Source organism: Chenopodium quinoa, unplaced genomic scaffold, assembly GCF_001683475.1.
Source record: "Chenopodium quinoa cultivar QQ74 unplaced genomic scaffold, ASM168347v1, whole genome shotgun sequence".
Classification (NCBI taxonomy): domain Eukaryota; kingdom Viridiplantae; phylum Streptophyta; class Magnoliopsida; order Caryophyllales; family Amaranthaceae; genus Chenopodium; species Chenopodium quinoa.
In genome coordinates this window covers 1,528,095-1,552,910 of record NW_018745170.1, presented here as the reverse complement: position 1 = coordinate 1,552,910, position 24,816 = coordinate 1,528,095, and the positions used below count along the sequence as shown (strand labels likewise).

The window sequence follows — 24,816 nt, the reverse complement described above, 5'->3', positions numbered from 1 at the left end:
TTTTTTTTTCGTTATCTTGTGAGCTTTTCTTCCTCCGTTGCTTCAATGGTGGAGATAAAGTAGTGCAGAAGCTGCTTCAATGATGGAAGACGAAATACCTTCAATGGAGTGCTGAAATATGGTTAAAAATGGAAAGAATTAATGAAATCTACAATTTTATCCTTGTTTTATTAGTTAAAAAGACAATTCTAACCCCATGAGATACATCCTATGTTTATCAATTTAATATGAGAAACATGGAATTACTCGGTGGGAAAGGAAGGGGAGGGGAGAGAAGGGAAGGGGTGGGAAAGGAAGGGGAAGGGAGGGAAGAATGATGAATTTTCCTTACAAATCTCTCAATTATTGAAGAGATCAATTTCTTACATTTTAATCCCATTTCTTAGCCCTCCAATTCTCTTCTTTCTTCATTTGCTATGCAAATGAAAGATATTACATCCTCCCCTTCCCTCCCCTCCCTTTCCCTCCATTTCCTTCGATCCAAACAATACTTTAGTGCATGAGTATTAACCATAGTATTGGAATTTTATTTTTATTTATTTTTATGCATGTATTGACAGCGTGCTTGGATGGAGAAAAGGGAGGGTAGGGAGGGATGGGAGGAAAAAATAAAGAGTTTTTCTTCCAAATCTCTTTATTGTAGGTGAGATTAATTTTTTTACAATCTAATCCTTCCATTTCTTTCCACTCCAATTCCCTTTCATCCTCAATTATTATCCAAATCCATATCTCTATTTCCTTTTCCTTCCTTTCCCTTCAATTTTATCAATCTAAACACAATAGATCCTACATGAATTATAAACTACAAAAGATGGTCAAAGAAGAGTGTGAAAATTATTTAAAATGTCAAATGTTCTAATTACAAAAATACAAAAGATATATTAATGTTATTACTTCTATAATTTTACAATACATTACTTGGTATCATGTATAACGGGTTATTAAATCGAGCTACGTTTAATACTTAGTATAAATTTACAATATGTGATGCGTGACATCCATTTCACTAACTTGTGACTTGTGGAGATGTCTCATTTAAAACTCTTGTTCAAATGTGAGTGTCATTAAGAATTTAAGCACTATGTTAAAAGTACCCCGGCCCTTTGATGAGCTTAGGTGGCTCCCTAAAATAGTAAGCACCTGAAAATTTTAAGTGTTGAATGTCATACATATTGATTAGGTCACTTGAAACAACAATATAAATTGGTCAGATGTGGTGTCCACCAATGAAAATGGAACTATGCACCCAAAAACCAATTAAAGTTGGACCCAAATAAATACTGTATATATATGGCCATAACTGTTTCCCATGTTCTTTGGCTTTTCTACAAAATAAATATTAATGATGAGCCAGTTTGTGTTAAGCTTAAAATAACCCTTGACTCTTGTTTACTGGCTTAATTTTACATTAGATGGATTACTAAGAAAAAAAAATCTAGGTTTTGTTTAGGTGGTGAACTGGTGATATGGCGGTATGGTGGCACCGCATGTGGCGGGTTCAAAAATTATATTTAGTGGGTGCACATTAGAAATAATAAATTTTTATTGGGGTTAAATATTTAATTTAATGAAGGAAAAAAAAAAACTCCCAAAAACTTAAATATTATAATAATAGAATCCAAAATTTTTATTATCAAGTGGGATTAATTGACCTCACATAAGTCAATGTGGCTCGACTCAACATAGTATCACAAGTAATTTAATAACACTCATGTAGATTTATTAAACCTTATACATATATTCGGACTACATGTATATCTAAATAGATATACATAGTTCTTTTTTGGTCTCTTTCATATTGCAATCTTTACAAAACAAATGAGCAAATGTTTATTATCAATAAATATATCCAACTAAGGAAAGTGTAACAAAATTTGAAAGAATACATTCCAAAACTAGTTGTTTCCTAAAATTACAACTCTCCCAAAACAAAAGGAGTAATGCTTATAATGATATGAGACTTAAAAACTCGAAATGTCACTCATAGTAGCTTCTATCTTGTCAACTAAAACTTACCCCTCAAAACAAATGGTTTTAATTAAAATTAAGCACCATATTGCATGGCTTAGCTTAATACACATAAAAAATTCAATTAAATATTAAATTAGAAACAATAATATAATATAGAGTATATGTTAGAGTATTGGTAAGGCAATCAAGAGATGAGTTATAAGTGTACTCCACTAAAGAAGAGACAGCTATCCCCATTAACGCAACTTCCTTAAATTTGGAACACTAACAACCCACACACAGGTGCTTTGCCTTGTCATTTTCTTATTTCCTCATTCCTTTCCTTCTGATTTGACTTTCCTTTCCTTTCCTTTAAATTTTTTTTTTCTTTTTTTTTTTATAGATTCTCATTTCCTAATTTTTAACAGGGTAATAAGACTAATAACTCCAATTATACATCATGATTGGTGTTGATAAATTTGTATATGGAGTAGAGAGAGTCATAAAGGACAAAGAATATATGTAGGATTTGATTTTAAATTTTAAATTTGTTCCCCTAATAATTTAACTAAGATGGCTGGCATCCATTGCATAGCAACACGTATCCTCATACATTCTATTAGTACGAGTATTAAAAATGTAATATATCCATTACAACTTTTACTTCGATCCGGCCTTTTGGTAGGAACGAATGATTAGATTAAAATACCAAAATGAGTGGCACATAGTAAAGTATCATTACAATCACCCATGTTATAGATGTTGGTGATGATGAAGTTCAGATGACACAGCATTAAAATCATGCAAAACATATCGAAAGTAGAATTACAGAATTTTTGCATGCAACTACTTGTAGTTGCATGCCCTAGTTGGTGTTATATTAGAACCCTTCTAGCTTCCATAATCTGAAAGTTTGGGTTGATATGTGCCCTAAGTGATGTATATATCATTCTTCTAAATTTATGCCTATTATACTCGTTTTTTTGGACCACCTACCGAACGAACTGTTATAACTATTGGACTACGTGTTGTATTTTCCAACATAAATTTTTGTTCATCACATGTTCACCTTAATAGGTCTCAAATATTGTTAAAGTGGCTATTTGATAAGTTTGCGCACACTTTCAATTCAATACTCAAGTGGTAGCTACACAATTTCTTTTTAAGGATGATAATATAATCCATTATTACAAACTAATTACATAGATTGATTATATACAAAAACTGTCTTATTCCACCTCATTACCCATTTACGCAGCGATGAGCCGATGAGTATCCAACTAAATACATAACTACAACTAGTAGTGGACTTTGGTGAAGATAATAATAACTTAACCGACTAGCACATTATAACTAGTTTTCAAATTTAATTTATTTTGGACTATTAATAGTTAGATTACCACTTGCAAACTTTGATGCATAACATAAAACAATATTGATGCTTTATAAGGCTTATCGTTGATGGTTTTAATTTTATAAATCACAATGTCAAACTTCCTTGGCATATACATTTGTGTTGCTTCTTATATATTCTGGTGAACGAGTATCCTGACACATGTATATGATCGATATAATATTAAGGAAACTTTCAAGTTAAAATCATGTATTATATCCGTTATATATTAATTATTTACAATGATTTGACATAAAGTGTGAGTAAAAATGTCTAATCGTTGCAAATAATAATATGAAACAGAGGTAGTATGTCAATTCAGCCGCCCATGACTAAAGTCTAAAAATGGTTGTGGACTGTGTTTCATGCTGGCTTTACATGTCTTGAGAGTTGAGGCTGGCTATGCTTTGCCCACGACCCAACCCGATTGTTATACGAAATGAGGTGCCAAATATTTTAATAAAAAAGCACCCCATGCATGGCCAAATCCCACATGCACCGTATTTTGTCACGTCTAAGGAGCTATTAAGTTTATCTTATTTTTGCTTATCTAATCTAATCTGATTTGAACTTATTTTTTCTGATCTAATTTGATATAATTATTTGATTTGATCAAATTTTGACCTTATATATACGCTAATTTATAAAAATAATAATAATAAAATTATATATCAAGTGGGATCTTTTTAGATTTGTAATAATGTGTATTTTATTAATATGTAATATTCATAATTTTTTAAAAACTAATTCAAGAAATTTAACAATAAAAAATCGCGCATTTCGTGTTCAGAATTTATTTTTTGATTTAATTTAAACTTATTTTTTCTAATTTAATTTGAAATAAGTAAAAAAGCGGTGCTAAAATAAGGTGACCTACTAAACATGGCCTAAGTCTAATGCAATTCTATTATTATTGGGAATTGTATTGTACTTATCAGCTGTCAAATTATCTAGCTAGCTAGGGAGATCAATTAGTATCTAATCAGCTATTGAATTTCTTAGGGTAACAAAAATTAGCTTCTAAGTATATTCTTTATAACACTATAAAGGCTATATTTCAGTATAGCTATAGCATGATAGCATCTAACTAAACTAAAAGGTATGCCGATCACTTCCGGGGGACTTGGGACTAAATAATTACGATCCATGTACAAGGTATCCCTAAATCTGTGTAACTAAAAGTTGAGAGCAGGTTTGGTTACTGTTTTTTTTTATTAGGTTGAAAACGGATTCGGTTAAGTCATTATCCTTTATCAAATGTTTGATTAAGAGATTTGGTAACAATTATCTTTACCTAAGGGTAAGGGATTCCACCTATTTGTTACCACTCTAAAACCTAAGGTAAAAAATACCTACCCTCAAATACAAATGGATTCCGATCCTTTCCATAGTTAAACCAAACAAAAGAAAAGGTAATAGTTACATGATTCCTTCCTCTCTCTTATTTGTTTCCTTTCCACTTCGTTTCCATTGTTCTAACCAAACCCCCCCTAGTGTGTTTAGAGATGTCCTATCTGGCTTGGGCTCGTAAAAAAAACCTTATTTAGTTTATTATGATCATTAGAAGTATAGAAGGCAAGAAACTAATGTATGAAGGCGTATTTGAACTTGTGACATATCATACTCGAGTTCATCATAGTCTTTGCCATTAAGTTATACCTCATCGCTAGTTTCAGTTTCACATGTATGTACCTATTTAATAAATCCACGTTCATAATGTTTGTACAACTTTTTACAGTAGTGCTCTAAGAATTTTCCAACGTTAGCATACACTATAAGAATATATCATCAATCTTAAGTGGGACATTATCTATATAGAGTAGCACAATTAACATCTAATGGATCACCAAAAAAATTCCTTTGTACTTATTAATGAAGCTGCACGCGAATTTGAGACAGATACATTATATGATGACTTTTTATTACAAGAATAACATTAATTCCTAATTGATTGCAATCCAAAATGAGAGAATAAGTATAGCATGAAATTGAGAATATAATTTCACTCTAATGAAACTTATTCAGATTCGAATAACTCAAGCACATATTTTAGTTAAATGGATCACAATAATTCACATTCGAAAATCTCAACATTTGTTGGATTATTCGCATTTCGTTAAAAGAAAGTTTTTGGGCTGGATGGTAATCTGGATGCAAAACGTTTATTATGCATCCATCTCTAAACGACAACTACATAATTCCTCCGTTTTTTTTATTACACTATTTTCCTTTTTAGGAAATTACATATTAATTGCACCATTTTCATATTTGATGTGCTTTACTCACCCTTTAGTTGTGTTTATACACAAAATACCCTAACTACCCTAATTCACATGTAATAACAACTATTGTTACTCATGTTTTTTCTCTCTCATTTGATTGTTTCACATACATGGGCAAACTTAACATTCTCCACCTTTTACTCTTTTTCTTAAAACTTATGCCCATACCTAATGGCCTGGTGCAATTTAAAAAAAAAACGTAAGAAGTATATAAAATGCATGCCTCACTCCCTTCCAAATATAATATAGTACTAACGACTTTTTAATAGCTGGTAATAAATGGTGGTAATGGAAATGATATTTACATGTAAATTAGAATGAAATTTAACATTGTAATCCCCATACCAATGCAGTTTCATCCTTAAGCATGTGTTTTCTTCATGTTTTTTCATTACCATATTCATCAATACCACCTAGGAAGAGGTATTAGGTTTGAATAAAAATTCCTATAGATAATTGGTCAATTTGGAATGCGCTAGCATTACCATGGAAATTAACCTTGATTTTCCTAACAAATTTTCATACAAATTCATTCCCATTACCATCATTTATGACCACCTAACAAACGGGCCATAAGTGCTAAAACAAAAGAACATGTAGATATTAATTAAAACCATTTAACACAAAATAGGTTTCAAATACTACCTAAGTTATTTGTTTATCCCATTTTTTTAAAGTCATCTTTGCTATCCTATCTAATTTCTCTTAATCTACGAATTTTTGTAATATTAACCATCAAATGTGTAATTTCATTGTTGTATGCATCTTATGTTTAGTTGGTGATGTTGCAGTCAATTTTTCCAATTATGTACTAAGTAAAATCTCTTAATAATTTATTCATAATACCATGTATGCTATTTCAAAATTGGCATGCATAATGTACATAAATCCATTAAAATTTATAAGCAATACTATTAGCTACTTGTAAAATATAATATGGACGACCTAACAAAGTGGGAGAATGAGACAAGCTCCACATAATTGATTTATCGTGTTGCTTATTTAGTAGGTAAAGGATATAAAGCCCGTCACACCTTTATTTATTTGGTCTTTTTCATCATGTTTTTGCAAATTGCACATCTTATTCAAACACGTCCACGTACATTTCATTCCACGAGTATATACACACTATATATATTCCTCTACTTATAAACTTAACTAGGTAGTAGAAAATTATAAGCATTTCAAACATTCTTGCTTATAGATTAAACTATAGTATAATAAATAAAAGAGAGGGCAAATAACTATCAAATTGAATAGAGATGGAATGGAGAAAATGTTACTTGGATTTGCTATTGGTTCCTTTGAGTTTCTTGGTTTTGACTATATATCATATATGGATATGGAATAAGGTTCGAACTCAGCCCCTCTCTACCATCATCGGCACCAATTCTCATGCAAGAAGATATTGGGTTGCAGCCATTATGAAGGTACGTTATAACTCCTTTCATACTTTCTCATATGGAAATATATACAGCTGCGACTCATTGGATGACCTATTTTTACCCATATAAATATAGTTCATTCTAACTTATGATTTGGTTGGAAGTGATTTATGATTATACATTAATTAGCAAAAAAATTTTGTGCACGGTGAAAATGATAAAGATGTCATTTTAAATTTTCATAAAATTCTAGATAGTTAATTAAGTAAGCTAACTAATCTTGGGTTGGATAACTTCGGTGAAAAACTTTGAAATTGTGTAGAAGTTGAGCTATAATTTAATCAACAAAAAGGAAGTAATGGTGGGAAAGAAAGACTAAAGTCTATGTGCGAGAGTTTACTAAAGTGTGTATATTTTTCCTATTAATGTCACATGTATGATTTGGTGTTATTATTTAAAATTTCGATGCTAAAATAAGCCATTTCATCGTATTTTTATAAAATAAATTTTCATCTTTCTAAAATAATACTGTAATGACTCCGTATAAGATGTTATCGTATGCTTCCTTGTCCTTTTTGAAAGTTTTATACTTTTGTAGTAACTAAAAAATAAAAACGAGAACATACATCTCATAGATGAAGTATTATTTTTTATAGCACTAATTTTAAGGCAATACATCTTCATCCTTGATTCCTTGTTTAATAAGTTTTCATTTCTTGATTGGTCATATATAAAGTGTTTAACTTTCAACCTTGCCTAACAAAAAGACATCATCACAAAAAACAAGTTCCATGTGTACGTTGATTATACATGAGGAAAAGAAAAGACATTTAAGAATTGCAAAACCAATAATCTCGTGAAAACTTGGTAAATAAAATGTGATATTTACCTTATTAAAATGATAATATCATTCGTACACGAAAAACATATTTCATAAATAGAATGAATAATAATGCATGTGCATGAGCGTTACAACTATATACTAACTAATAATAATATTGATATATTAAAAAAAAAAAGAAAGAAAGAAAACGCATGCAATATGAAAAGCTAAGACGGCTAATACCTTACTGTCGTTGTGAGGTGGTGATGATAACGGTTTATAGTTAGCTAGTAGTTGTTTGCACGCATTTTGGCAAGCAATTTCAGGATGTTTAACAACTTATACAATAATACAAGTGTTATACAAGTGTAAAGGTGTTTTAACAATTTTAATAACATTTTCTACATTGCTAAATATGGTTAAATACTTAAAATAGAGAGAAGTAGTTACAAATAGATAGTCATGATTTTAGTATGTGCATAGGTTAACTTAGTTAATCAACTACTTGTATTTATTTTCTTGGAGATTTTTTTTCTTAATGTAATATGTTTAATTTTTAAAGTAAGACCCTATTTTGTCTCGATTACTTATTATTTCACCATATATGTTGATATGCCCCACTTAAACCCACTATACCATCAACGCATTAACTAGTAATCCTCAGTTCCTCACTGATTCTCTTATGTCCTCTTCTCTTTTCCATGATATAGTGGTCTGAGGATGTGGAAATCACGGGTGGTAGTGTTGTGGTGGTAGTGGTTCGAGAAGATAGATGAGGGTAAAAGAGAAAAAAGTTTGGTTCTTATATACCTTAGGGTCACCACCCGCTGTCTTATTCTAAACTTGAAAGACCTGACTAGCCTTGACACGTGTACTTAATCAATTAATCTATAATGCTCAAATTAAAAAAGGATTTATAGGATATTTTTAAGAAAAGAGGTAATGTCAATTTCATGTCAATTAAGTGATCGAGAGAGGAGCTAAGGTTTAAAATAATTATACTTGTTCATCAATTAATCAAATAAGTGAACTCAAACTTTCTGATTGATTATTAAGGTCATTGAATAACTATTTTAGTATAAAGTACTATGACAATGATGAGTTTAGTTTGTGCATTTACTTTCGTGTTTTGACGTATATATGCTACATTTTTAAAGTGTACAATGGCTTATAGGCTATATAGCATAATAGCATTGCTAGACATCTTCAAGTTACAGATCTTCTTTCAATATTTCTATAATTACTTCATTACTAATTATGGAGTACTTCGTATTTAGCATTGGATAATTGAAAATTCAAAATATTTAAGCCACTATATTCTTAGGTACTTGTATAATAGTGGTCTTTAAAAATTGAGAAAAAAGTAATATTTTCACAAACATATACTTCCATTATTCCAATGTAATATTGTACTGTATATATTAGACGTGTATTACTCTATATTCACTCAATAACCAATAAAAATAAGCTTTGTTACAACCAAAATCATACAAGTAATTGTCCTAGTTAACCTTTTACCTTTGCGTATATTTCCTTCCAATATAATATTATAACCCAATAAGTTCTATAATAATAAAAACCATGACATAAACTTTTGTAACATAGGTAAATGGTTCAACAAAATAAAGTGTATTATGACTCGTCCAATTATAATGCAATATGGTTTTACTTTATATTACATGCTCACATCTTCTCATACTTATTGGTTATTCCTATTTATTAAAAACTACCAACATTATCTTCACTTAGCAATGGTTCAACATTCACGTCACGTAATTATTGCATTGTCTCTTTCCAATTTCACGTTCTTTTAATAATTTTATGGCCTTATGTACGTAATCTCTTTAACAAAGTTTGGGTTTGTTGTCGATTAATTGAAGCATATATAAGGTATTGTTATTTTCCCTTAAAAGTAAAGAAGGTGTTATTATTTAATAAATTGTTGAAATGGTTGTAGCACTAGGCCATTTTTGGAATCACTCTATTTTATACTTATATTATATTTGTTTCATATGATTGGCATTGATCTTTTAATGTCATATATTAAGAAATTGTTAGTTATTGTATTGTGTATCATTTAAGGTTGATAAATAATTTTTTTATTGATATTATAAATTGATACATGATAATGTAGTAGCGATATTATTACACAATATTGAAGTTATTTCTTTAAGCTTGTGACTTGTAAAGGAGTGACACTGATGGTTAAATTTAAATTGATACAGTTGTTATATAAGGGTCGGGTGAAGCCTTTTTTCACATACTATTGAAGTTATTCCTTTAATTATTTCTTTTTCTTTATGGACATGCATGTGTGACGTGTGTGACCTAGTGTAACATCAACAAAGACAACAATACACCAATATTTGACATGCATGATGACATTGATTCCTCATATCTTTCAAACTATACACTATTCACATAAGATGATATGCAATCATCCATGAAAATTGATGGTGTACACGTTTGCATGCAGGACAATGAAAAGAAGAACATCCTAGCCGTCCAAACCATAAGAAACACAATCATGGGATCAACCCTAATGGCCACCACTTCCATCCTCCTTTGCTCAGGCTTAGCAGCCATCTTAAGTAGCACATACAGCATCAAGAAGCCGTTAAACGACACCGTGTATGGCGCACACGGCGAGTTCATGATGGCTCTCAAATATGTGACCTTGCTCCTCATCTTCTTGTTCTCATTTATGTGTCACTCATTATCAATTAGGTTCATTAATCAAGTTAATTTCTTGATTAATACACCTCAACATGACCTAATAGCTGCTAAAATTCCACCAAGTTATGTGTGTGAATTATTGGAGAAAGGGTTTGTTTTAAACATTGTAGGAAATAGGCTTTTTTATGCTGCCCTACCCCTTTTGCTTTGGATTTTTGGGCCTGTCTTAGTTTTCCTTTGTTCGGTTGCCCTAGTTCCTATATTTTACAATCTAGATATCGTGTTTGAGTTTGATGATGATTTGGGTAAAGGGGATCACGAGATGACTCGTGAGGATTTCTTGTCTGTTTGAATAATTTGATTCTATGTTAATTAATTGCGAAATATATGAAATGAGATCGATAATATTTGATGGGTTTTGTTTTATCTCTTTGTATACTTATGATTGATATGATTTTACCTTTTAAAAAGACTAGCTAGCTAGGTTATTGATCCAATTATGTGTATGATATGATCTCCGCTACCCAAAGAAATTTGAAAGTGTTTATGGAATTTCGTTACTATAGTGAAAGCTTACCGTACGGCGTACAATAATTATTTTAAAGGAGTATAAATTGTCGACAAAAACATTATTTGATAAGTAATACCAATTGTGTAAGTACTTTGCAGCTAGGATGCACGGAAACGGATACGGACACGGACACGGACACGATACGGACACGGGAAAACGGCAATCCTAAAATAGGGGACACGGGTACGGCGTATAACAAGGCATATAATATATTAAAAAAACGAGAATTTGACAACTAATTCAATAAAACACTAAATAATTAGCCTCAAAACACACAATTTTAATTAAACAAGTAAATGAACAAAGTGTACGGACATAGTCGGATACATATCAAGAAACCATCAAACCAGACATGTCTTAATAGTACTCTTCAAGTAATCAAACAAAACTAGAAACATAACACAAAATCAAACATCTCATCAAGTAATCAACAAAACTGTCAAAACACGGTGGTGGGCGGTGGTTGTCTGGCTGACGACGAACAACAAATTGAATTATTGAAGCAATTGAATTTCAGAAAATCAGAAGTTCTTACACACTTACACTGATTAAAACCCAAAAAAATTCCCCAAATTAGCATTACTCGAATTCACTTCAGAATCACAGCAATTGTTGAATGGCAGAAATTGAGCTCTAGTAAAGATAACAATGGAGCTCAATTGTTGAATGGCAGAACACCAAGAAATAAGCACGAAAAGGCTGAAATTGAGCTCCATTAAAGACAACAATGGCGGAGACTCAGAAAATGAAGACCGATTAAGTTCTCTCCCAGACTCCATTCTCACCGACATTCTCTCACTTCTCGACATCCAAGGATGCATATTCAGAACTTTAATTGAATTTAAAAAAAAAAGTAGAGAAGAACCATACCTGGTGGCTGACACGGACGACGGGCGACAAGGTGGGCGGTGGAGTGATAGGTGGTGGCTGAGGACGAGCAGGCGAACAGCAAGGGCCAAGCCAGCAACTCCAGCAACCCCCGCAAAAATGAGAGATGAAGGCCACGAGCAGCAAGGGTCAGGCCAGCAACCCTGACAACCGGCAAGGAGGCGAGTGGCGGTGACGGAGACAGCAAGCCGGCGGTACGGTGAGACCTACAAGTCGGCGACTGAGCAAGTGAGCAGCAAGGGGTTCAGTTGAGACTTGAGAGGATGAGAGGATTGAGAGTTTGAGAACTGGAAACTTGGAAAGAGGTAAAGAGGCAAAGCATAGGAATTTAGGTATTTCGCGTGTCCATACCAAAACGGCCCGTGTCAGCCCAAGACACGGCCCGTGTCCAAAAATCAAAAACGGTTAAAAAAAATCGGACACGGTTTTCTGCGTGTCGGACACGTGTCGCCGCGTGTCTCATCCGTGTCCGTGTCCGACACGCGTGTCGACTCGGACTCTTCAGATTTTTGGCGTGTCCGTGCATCCTTGCTTTGCAGCACATCATTATAGAGTGTACATGCATAATATAAATATCTCGACGATAATTTTCTTACAACACTTAGCTACATGATTAGATTTAAATCCGTGAATCATCCATAATGCATGTAATTTAATATATATTAAGTCTAATTACAATTATTAATGAGTAAATTATCATAGAGTAGCAATCATATCACTGAAGGCCATTTGTGTTTTTTCAAATAATATGAATATTCTAACACTTTAAATAGATTCAATCATACAGCATCGTATTTAGTATATATTTACAATGATAATGAAACATGAACAAAAGGAAATAGTACTATGAACTTCTTTATTTAGGTAAAGCTTGAATAATGAAAAGTAATGGATGTGGAAATAGTTGGTTAATGTAAAAGTTCTAAATTTGACGGAAATTTTGAAAACATCTTTTTTGTAAATTGTAATGGTTAGCTAAGAATGTGACATTTTTGGTCCATCTCATAAAGCACAATGTAATCTAGTATTCTATTTGATAAGCTTTTTAATGATAAAGCCAAATAATAAGCTAAATTTATTGCAATATGAGTAGACTCTTAGTGCTAAGCTTTCGTGCTTTCAAGCCATTATATTTTGACTAACATGACATGCTATGATGTCACATGACTTTCTATTATTATCATAGTCATTGTTTTTTTTTTTCTCCCTCAAACGTGTACTCATACAAATACATTAAATAATTAAATTACTTACCTCGTATATATATACACTTAAACTTTATTAATAAATACTTCATCCATCACATACACGAAAAAGGTTATAATATATTTTCTTTGACCAATCAATATCTTCTTTTAGGTCTAAGATTTCGTCTATACACGGGGCACGATGCAAGAACCGACATAATGAATCTCAAATATTTTGTATATTATCGCACCTTAAGCTGAATAAAGGCCAATCAGCGATTAAAATTAGACAAAGTTGGATTCAATAACACTAACTACATAGCTTGGGTGTTTTAAGCAGCACCACCTTTGACTAGTAGCTAAAACGATATTAGTAACTTTTGCAATGGTTTGTCAAACAAAATTGAGTCACTTTAACTTGTGTAAAGAGGGTCTAAATGAAGAAAGGTGGTCAAGGTTTGTCAAAAAAACATGAGTCACTTTAACTTGGTCTAGCTAGTCACCTCTTTAAGAGTGTGTTTGGATTGAAGAAAATGGAGGGAGGAAGGGAAGGTAAATGGAGAGAGGGAGTTTCATTCATTTAGATAAAAAGTTTGGGATGAAGGGAATTGAAAAGGAGAGAAATGGAGGGACTAAATTTTAAGAAAATGATCCCTCCAACAATGAAGAGATTCGGAAGGAAAACTCATCCTTCTTCCTTCCCCTTCCTTTCCTTTCCCTCCCCTTCACCTCCCTCCCTTTCCCTTCCCTCCCCTAACATTACCCAAACAAACTGTAAGTGATTCGGCACCCTTCATTGTGGGTATACATACCCTCAGTCGTCTTTTCTCATAGAAATTAGAAACTATAGTCGACATACTATAAAACTCATGTTTTTCATTTGGGGAATAGTGCTCAGATATAAAAAATTCCAAAGCAATGGAATGATCATCGATTCATTATTACTTGGCTAATATTGGGATTACACCAAGACAATCCTTTCGAAACAAACATTAACCAATCAACAAGCCAAGGCCAACTCCCAAATTCAAACAAATTTTAAAAATTGCACAAAGAACTTGAAGAATTACTCTGAATGTATACATATACTTACACAAGTATACATCTTTTCACAGCAAGAACTCCTACCTTATTAATTCTTAAAGAACCATAATATATATCAATGACATGCTTGCATTGCATAATGCATATAATCCACTGTATCATACACTTTAATTTAATTAGTCGAGTTATGAAATTCTTCGCGTAGTTAAGTTGATCTGTCTACTTATATATCTCTTCTTTTTTGGAGCACTTTTGTATATATGTTAGAGGATTATTTCAACAAAAAGTTTAAGCTTATGAATAAAGCCCAGGATTGGTTATATATTATTTCACGCTCCCTCACATGATAGAGTCGATTAAAATGTGGATGCAGCATGAGCCTCCTCATGCCCAGCGCGAATTATTCGACTTGACAAAAGATTAATTTGAACCCGTGATTTTCTTGTCACTTTGGCTCTGATTGGTACAATGTTAAAGAATTATCTCAACCAAAAATTTAATCTTAAAAAAAGGCCATGATCGGTTATACGAAGTATACTTTAACATTGTACACTTAATTACAAAAATAAATTAGAGATTATAGCATAAACATGCATGTACGGAGTATACCAAATGAGTCAATTTCAAGGATAATTTAATAGCTTAATTAGTGGATTATGATCTTTTATCTGAGTTAAATCCGGAAGGAATGACAATAATGGTGTTTCCACTATCTAATTTAAACACATACTTGAGTTATTAGTTGAAAATAATTTACTACTGAAATAATACATGATTACCTCTTTGATAAAGATGGATGAAATAGCAACTTGTTTATAAAAAACAAGCAAACGCCTACTAACATTTGTCGATAAGATTTTCTTTACAACAGCTACACAATGTTACGATATCTCTCGCACAATCTAGAACCGTTGGAAAATTACAAACAGGGTAGGAGAAATATACAAATTAGGTTTAAAGAAATTTGCAATTTTTATTTATTATATACTACAATTGCTCCATCAGAATGAATAAATAAATATCAAATTACATAACTCTAATATAGTGTTTAAGTGTTTTATTAGTAAGTTGTTGCCTACTGGGCCATCATTTATTTAAAGAATAATATAGTAACATTCTAACTTAGTCCAGCCCACTAAAGATTATTATAATAACTTCTAGAAGAGTCCAACCTCCATTATGGACCATACTAAATCTACCACGAAATTTATTTTGAAGTTGTAGAGTGAAAACACCTTCTTCAACTAACAAGGCAAAGTCAATCGGATTAACCCACACAACAACAATTTCACAAAATTTACCTAAAAACTTGTACTCCCTATGATTTTATCCGAGATTCGAGAACTGACAGTTGACATCAAATCTCGTTTACATTATTGCATTGCTCCTCTTCTCTACACCATATTGTGTATACTTTCTCCAGGTGTCAATAATTAGTTACTTGTACTAATCGCATTGCATGTTGTTTTACTTAGTATAACTAGTTTAGTCTTGTGCGTTGCACGGATTAAATAGCTCATATTTGTTTAAAATAGTTGTCAATATTCTTTATTCGAAAAATGTGTACTCGTAATCATAACCTCAATAATTAATTTTGATGAAATATTGTACTTTATTTATTTAGTCTTGAACTTAGGAAGAAAAAAAAAAGGAGAAAAAAAGGATGATGTCAAAAATAGTTTTGGCGGGAAAAAATTTCATGAGAAGTTGACATGTGTCCCTTAATGATGTCAGCATGTTTTGTTTTAGTAATACTTAATAGATTTGAGAAAGTGAGGGATAACTCAAGTAGTTAAAATTCCCTTTCCGGTTCTAGATGATTATGAGATTGATTCTCATCACTTGCCCTTGTGGATCACTTAACACCAAATATATATATATATATATATATATATATATATATATATATATAATAATAATAATAATAATAATGAACAATCAATAGCTTAAGTGGTTAGAATTTCTCTCCCGATTTCAGAAGATTTTGGAATTGATTCTCATCGCTTACCCTTATAGTTGTCTAAAAAAAAACCCACTGATATTCGAAGAATATATAACAAATCGAAGAATCCAAATAAACCTCACATGATAATTTTTAGGCAAAATTATTTCAAATAATCCAACCTTTACCTCATTCTCCCAAAATAAACCAATCTTTCGATTATTTTAGAATAATCCAACCTTATACCCCCATCTTCCTGTATCACACATTGACACCTTGTAGGTCACCTCTCCGGTACAACCGGTAATATGTGCTTACGTGGCACTTTAGATTGGTTTTTTGTTTTTTTTTTTTAAATTTACTATTATTTTTTTTTAATATTGAGTTGTAAAAAAAAATTAAAATTAAAAATAAAAAATAATAATAATAATAATAATAATAATAATAATAAAAGAAAACCGTTCATCACCTTCTTTATTTCTTCTTTTTCTCTCTTCCCCATCACCACCATAGTCACCACCATCCTTCTTTCTCTCTCATTTCCCTTCCATGGCCTTCTTCCATTACCACCATCTTCCTCAATTAGACAATTACCATCTCACCTTCCCTCCTTCTTACCAACCAACAAAAACACCAACATCACCATGTACCACAACCACCACGAAACCCTTCATCCATCCTCTCAACCTCACTACACCACCCACGAACCACAACCACCACAAACTACTACTCACCCACCAAAACCACGAACTTCACCACGAACTACCACCACCACCAAAACCACGATTGCGTTGGGTTGCGGGCGGAGCAGGATGTTGCTGGCGGTTTGGCGGTGCAATTGGTGGCTGAAATTGGGTTGCTGCTGGTATGCAAGGGGGAATGCGAGTAGGTGGCTGGGTTGCAGCTTGTTTGTGAGATGGGTTGCTGCAATTTTTGCTAAATGGCGTGCGGTGGTGCTGCTGCTGTTGTTTGGAGGTGGAGCAGGGGAGTTGGTGTGAGGGTTGGGCGAAGATGGATAAGAGGGGCAGGAGGAGGAGCTTTGAATTAATGGTGATAATGGAGGAAAATGATGACAAATGGTAGAAGGAAGGAGAGAGAAAGGGATGACCGGTTGTTTAGGTAATCGGCCATTTAGGTTCATTTTGAGAAGAAGGGGTATAAAAATTGGATTATTTTAGAATAATTCAAAGGTTGGTTTATTTTGAGAGAATGGGGTAAAGGTTGGATTATGAAAAATAATTTTTCCAAATTTTTATTCTTATACTAGACATAACTCTAGAGACATGGTTAAAGTATAACAAATTTTTTGCCACATAAATAGTGAATATCACCTCGGCACCTTCTATAATATATTAAAGATCAGGCTTATAGTAGGATTTTGAAATAGTGATAGATGAGGTTTATAAACTCTGATCCCCATGGTTGACGATGGTGGATGAATGAATGATGCAAGATTATTTGTTATCGAAATTCTACTTCGTAAATTCTATTGTATTTAATACATGCCCCATAAGGTAAAATTGAAATAAATAATCTCACCATTACGTGACCTGCTCAAAACAGGTCAATAACCTTTGTGTAATATGAGGACGAGCCCACATTTTAACCCTATTTTTAAAACAAACCCTTGACTGATTTTTTTAAGTTGGTAGCTATTTTAAAAGGTAATATGTCACGTGTTACCTTATGATTGATCCTTTTTTTAAAATAATTTTGTTAAAAAAAAAAAAAAAAAACTATTCCCACCGACCCCTCCCCTCCCTTTGCCCCTATCACAACCACACCCACTAACCCACCTATCAACCACCCTTTTCTCGAAACCCATTCTGAAATAACCCCAAAACCACCTATGTCCATCCCTATCACCACCAACAACAAAACTCGCCCAAAAAATCACCCACCCACAGTCCCTTCTCCACCGTCATCGCCCCCTCTACCTGAAAATCGAGAATGGGGTGGGGAAAGGGAGGTAGGAGAAATGGAGGGGGTGGTGGGATGGGAAGGGAGAGGGGAGGAGAAAGAAGATTTTATTATTTATTTTTTTTCTTATTTTTCTTATTTAATTTTATGAAGAGACTAAAAAATAATAACTTGTTAAACAGGATGTAGGTAAAAAAAAAAGGTTTGTTTTAAGAAAATAGGAGTAAAAGGTTGGTTCGTTGCCAAATAACATAAAGATTACCCATTTTGAACAAGTTATGTAAAGGTGAGATTATTGGTTTTCAACTTTTCATTTAAACGGTTTACTTCATAAAAAAATAAAACTATACTGCATTTTGTTGTATTAATTTGTTTAAAGTAGCATTATATGTAGCTACAATTCTATGTCATGCTTCCAATACATTTGGAAAGAGCCTTACTCCCATATACTTTCTCCATTTTTTCAAAGTTTGACTTGTTTTTCATTTTGATCTATTTTTAAAAAAAATTATTTAACGAAAGTTTGGCACAATGTATGTAGACCTAATTATCTTTCTTTAATAGGCTATAATAATATTTCAATTACTCTTTTCTTGGTAGCTAAGTTCATGATTTGAGAGTTGACATGTGGGCAAATGCTCTACAAATTGAATTATGCATTAATCCAAAGTGCCAAAGAAAGGAATACTTTAATTTACGAGAATAACTTAAAGTATTAAAGACTAATGCCCTGCTCACTTTACCTTGAAAAAAAAAATTAGTTAAAATAATTTCAGTTCAGTAAAATAAATTTAGTACAGCAAAAATAATTTCAACTCAGTAAAAATAATTCCAATTCAATAAAAATCAATAATTTTAAAGAAGAAATATAATAGAGAATCAATAAATATATATATATATATATATATATATATATATATATATATAATAAAAAAATAAAAAAAATCAATTCAGTAAAAACAATTTCAGGATTGATAAAAATAATTTAAGTTTAGCAAAATAATTTCAATTCAACAAAAATAAAGTAAAGTGAATAGGGTCTAATTCATGGAGAAATTATAGTCAAAACTTTGTCTAGACCCATGCCTTTTTACATACATAGTTTATATATAGCCTAAATTTTTCGCTTGATATTTACATAACTTAAATAATTTTATTTTTTTTATTAAACCTTATTTTTATCGTTTTATTACTATTACATTTGTCATGCGTAGATGCTAATTTTAAGGAAAAATGAAAATTAATAATCACTTCTTTGCTCTATCTTCCCCTAACAATCCCACCTTTCGATTATTCCAAAACAATTCCACCTTTCACCCTAATCTTCCACTAACAATCCCGCCTTTGGTAACCGGTTTTCTTAGATTATTTTTTGCCACATGTCGCCATTTAATAGGTTTATTTCATTTATTTAAATTAAAATTAAAAAAAAAAAAAAAAGAAAAAAAAATCTCAGCCCCACCCCACCTAAGGCCTGAACGACCAATCAACCACCCCAACCCCACCCCTTGCGCCGCCCCGAGATGAACGACCACCCCCTTCCCCTCCCTATCCCGCCTGAACACCCAACCCCACCCCCACCGACTACTGCTTTCTTCTTCCCCGCCGGCAACCAATCCCACCCTAATCCTCACCTTTGCTTTCTTTTCCCCGGCATCCACTCACATCCCTTGCAAACATAGCCCCCCCCCCCCCAAATGGCGGTGGCTTGAGCCCACCTAACTAGAAAAACCCCTCCGCCCTGAACATCCTACCCCAAAACCCCCCTGAACATTGCTCTGAAATTGAGCTTTAGCTTTAACTTTTTAGTGTAGGGCTGCGGACTGTAGTTTGATGAGAATGAAATGAAATCGGGTTGCTGTGAGGTGGTTGTGGGCGGTGGCACTTAGGGACGTCAGTGAGGCGGGTCAAATAGGAGACCTGCCTCATCCCCGCCCCATTGGGGCGAGGATGGGTCTTGGTTTGGCGGGTGATGGGGCGGGGATGGGGATAAAACCCATACCCGCCATGGGTAATGGGGCGGGGGTGGATTTTAGGTTGTACCCGCCCCATCCCCGCCCCACCTGCCCCACTTCGTACCCGCCCCATCCCCACCTACCCCAATTCGTATCCGCCCCATCCCCACATCCATATATTTTTTTAAACAAAATTATATACTTTAATACTATTTTATAAAAAAAAATTGTGTAAAATAAAATAGTAAATATAATACTTTGTAATACACTTATATTATAAACAAAAAAATGTGTAATATTAACAATAATTTTTTTTCTTTTTGCAATCTTTATTAATTATGAAGGATTGTATATTTGGGAGGTGGGGATTAGGCGGGTCTTAGGTGGGGGTGGATATCCAAGTGGGGGTTGGGGCGGGGATGGTTTTGGAATTGTATCCGCCGGGGCGGGGATGGGAATGAATTTTAGACCCGTCGCGGGAATGGGGATATGGATGGGGATGAAAATTTTAGATGGGGATGGGGATGGGGATGGGAAGACCAACATCCACCCCGTCCTGCCCCATTGACATCCCTAGTGGCACTGCTAGAGAGGTTGTTTCTCAGTGGTTATGGTGATGAGTGGTGAGTGGTGATTTGTGTGGCTGGGGGTGAGTTTCAGAGGTGTGGTGATTTGTGTGATGTGGGGCTAGCTTAGCTAGGGAATCGAGGTGGGGCTGGGGGTGAGGTTTCGAGGCGGCAAGGGGTGGGACTGGGGTTTTGAGGTTGGGTGGTTCAGGCAGCAGGGGATGGGGTGGTGGCAAGATGTGAGGGTGGTGCTATGGTGGTGAACTGGTGGCCATGGTGGGAGGAGAGAGAAAGACTTAGGGAAAAAAAATTAATTTTTGATCGGCTTTACCAAGTATAGGTCAAAGGGACCATTAGAAGAAGGTAAGGGTGAAAGGTGGGATTATTTTGAAATAATTGAAGGGTGGGATTGTTGGGGGAAGATAGAGCAAAGGTGGGATTATTAGTTTCCATTTTCCCTACCTTATAAAAAGTATAAAATTACTCTTATGAATAGTATGATACCAATTATATACCCTTCAAAATGTGTATTTACATATATACTCTCATTAATATGTACAAGTTTTTATTTAAAGTGTTTGGACAATTATACCCTAAAAATGTTTATTTACTTATTTTCTATCATTAATGTTAGTTGTCTTGGATATTTATACACCTAAACACAGTTTTTTACTTATCACAATTAAATTTGTGATTTAAGGTCAAACCGAAAGAACTTCTGAATATAACTAGGTATGACATGCGCATCGCGCACGTTAATTGCCCTAGTATAATTAAAAATTAAATTTTGTTAAACAATTATTATTTGACCTGAAAAAGAACAAGGACTACATCATACAGAGTATACCACCTCAATTTCATAATGTTCATAACATACTATGTACGAAGCATGTTTTATCAGTTTAAATGTTCTTAACATATGCGGCACACTCTCTCTCACATTATCTTTCATCTTATATATCAAGTTTTGCATTCTTTCCCCTTACACCCGCACCCCTTTTACAACCCTCTCCCCTTTGTACTTCCTTCGTTTTTCTTTTATTGCACCATAAAAAATTTTACATTATTCACATATGTTCTTTGACCATCATTTGTGATTTAACCATAAAGAAAAACATAGAATATGTGGGATCTAATTAGATTCGTCTTGAAATCTACATTTTAAATATCAAATTTTTATAATTTTTACAAAAATATAATTAAAGATATTAATAGGCAAAGTAATAAATTGGCAAGCGTAAAATCACTCATGGTACAATAAAAAATAAAAAAATAAAAAAAAATAAAATAATAAAAAAAAAGAACGGAGGAAGTATTAATTCTTGTGCAGGCAATAGATGTTATGAACATTATAAAAACAAATTATGATAACATGTTTTTGTATTTAAAAAATATAATTTATACGAAATATTTTATGTTCTTGAAAATATTACTCCATTCATCCCAAAATAATATCTGGGACGTTGGACTTTTTCGCTATTTATGTATTAGTTTTGACCATAATTTTTTACAATCATAATAAAAACATATTTTATCATAATATATATTGTTAAATAGGTATTAATATAAAGTTTCATAATATAATTTTTAAAATAATTTTTGTTAATATTTAATTATATAAAAATAAAGTCAAAATAGTGCATAGGCATGTGTGTAAAGTTGACTGTGTTAGATATTTTGGGACAGAAGGATCGGAGTATTGTTTTATTATTCCTCAAATTTTTGAAATACTTCCAACATAATATTGCAAGTCAAATTTAGATTTCGTTGCGAAAATAATAAGTTATACTATTGATTTTAAGTCATTAACAATTAATTTTATTAGGCCATGTTCTCTAAACAATTTTATTACTAACTAAAATTATTTCAACTTTAAGGTGGAAAAAATAGGACCTTATTTTGCAATTTTTTTGTTCTTCATCCCTTCTTCATTGGGAAGGTTAATATTTTAGGAAATTTTGACTTTTGGTACCACCAAAAGACCCTACTTTGATTTTTGGTACCCATCTAAAAAAAAATTTATTTTTATTTTGCAACCTATCAAATTCTAAAAGTATAGCTTTTGGTACCCCTTAACGGATTCCGTTAGAGTTTTGTTAGTGGTCAGCTACTTATCATGATTTTTTTTTTCTCGTTTAACATATTGAAAAATGTCCCGTTAAGGTTTTGAGTAAGGGTGTTTGCGGTGCGGTTTGTATTTTTTTTTTAAACCGCACCAAACCACACTTCTAACCAAACTGTATCGCAAAATGCGGTTTAGTGCGGTGCAGTTTGCGGTTTAACCATATTTTTTTAAAATTATAATTATTTTTGTTAAAACAAAACTTTTATTTTATTTTGAGAGTATTAGTTTATAATTCAAATATTAAACTTCTTTTTTAACCTTAAATTAGCTAATAATAAAAGATTAGCTCATATTTTTTAGTTCTTTTTACTAGTATATATTTTTAATAAAAATATAGTATAAAAACCGCAAAATTGCGGTTTGGTGCGGTCTAAACGGCATTCTGAATAGCCCTAGTTTTGAGGATCATTTTAGCTCTCAAGGGTCCAAATTGAGCTTGAAATTGGCAAAAAAACAATGTAAGTGTCTCGTTTTGCGTGTCATGAAATGTATCAAATGACACATAAAATGAGGCACTTACGTTGTTTTTTTTTGCCAATGTCAAGCTCAATTTGGTCCCTTAAGACCTAAAATGACTCTCAAAAACCTTAAAGGGACTTCTTTGGCACGTAAAACAAGAAAAAAATAAATTAGCTAACAACTAATTAACGGAATCCATTAAGTAGTACCAAAAGCTATACTTTTAGAATTTGATAGGTAGCAAAATAAAAATAAATTTTAAATAGGTACCAAAAATCAAAATAGGGTTTTTGATGGTATCAAAAGTCAAATTATCCTAGACCTGATCAAGTATGGCCCGGCCCGGTTTTGGGCGGGCTTTGGGCAGAAATTTTCGGCCCGAAATTTTTATTTTTTTGGGCGGGTTTGGGAATGCGTTTTTAAGCATATTTATTGATTTTTTTAGGCCGGCCCGAAAAGGCCGCACGGCCCAACCACTTTGGGCGGGTTTGGGCACAAAAAATTCGGCCCGAAGCTTGGCCCGGCCCGAGAAGTGGGCAAATTTTTTAGCTTCAACACGACCCGACCCGCCCAATGATCACCTCTAAATAATCCTTAATTTTATTGTTGACATAAGAACATTTTCAATTCCATCCCTATTAATAACAATATACGAAGTACTTATGTAAGTATGTAACCTATATTTTTCTTTACTATTTTACCCTTTATATGCCCCACCTAAAGATCCCATGCATTATAATAACTTCTCTCGGCCATCTATTATAATCATTTATATAACCCTAAATGACCCCATCCAATGAATGTATTTCAATCTCACTTACCTAATCAACTCCATTCATTCATGTTAAAAAAAGTTGTTATTTAGCCATTTTTCTTAATTTCTTCCCCCCCCCCCCCAAAAAAAAAAAAAAAAAAAAATAAAATAAAATAAAATAAAATTCCTCCATTTTCTTAAAAAAAACTACGTACCTCCGTTTTCTATCACTTGCTATACTACCTTAAAGAACACACTTACAGAGTTACAGATGTTGGTTTGAGAAGGTTAACAATTGAGTTTATCAACGTGATTTTAACATTAAAAATAGGGAAAGATATAGAAAATCCCACTCCCTTTATGTCTAAAAGATGTTCTTGTTTGCAATCTTGCTATAACCTTCTCTGTTTTTTAAAGTACTGTTGGTTGTTTCCCCTATTCATCACATAATATTTTTGACTTGATTCTTTTCTTATTAATACATGAAAAAATTTATATGTTAATTGTATAATATGTTGTTGAATTAGTCACAATATATACTTTTTATTTCACAATATTTACTTTACATAGTATGTTATTTACAATAAAAAGTAATAATTTTGAATATTGTATATCAATCCTAAAAAAGTTCATAAATCATGAAACCTTTGAATAACCTTTTTCTTAGCGGCTAAGCTCATCATTTGCAATTTTGCATGTGGTTTTAGGTTTTAACAATTCAATCAAGAATCAACATGCCTTTTGATTAATTATTAGTCAAAAGGATCATGCATGCAAGCTCATATTAGATTTGCATTATAGTATTAAAGTATCAATTGAAAAGTATCAAGTTTGACGAATGTTAACTAATCATCACTATGGAAAAAAATAATGGTTTATTTAACAATGAGAAAGAA

The 24,816-nt window shown here is 32.6% G+C and overlaps 1 protein-coding gene across 1 annotated transcript; it reads left to right on the top strand.

The window, feature by feature from the left end:
- The first annotated feature begins 6,720 nt into the window (after positions 1–6,720).
- Positions 6,721–10,935, top strand: LOC110710280. The gene is made up of 2 exons (XM_021888553.1): positions 6,721–7,055; positions 10,310–10,935. The coding sequence occupies exons 1-2, from the start codon at positions 6,888–6,890 to the stop codon at positions 10,859–10,861; spliced, it is 720 nt and encodes a 239-aa protein (XP_021744245.1). The 5' UTR covers positions 6,721–6,887; the 3' UTR covers positions 10,862–10,935.
- Positions 10,936–24,816: the final 13,881 nt, after the last annotated feature.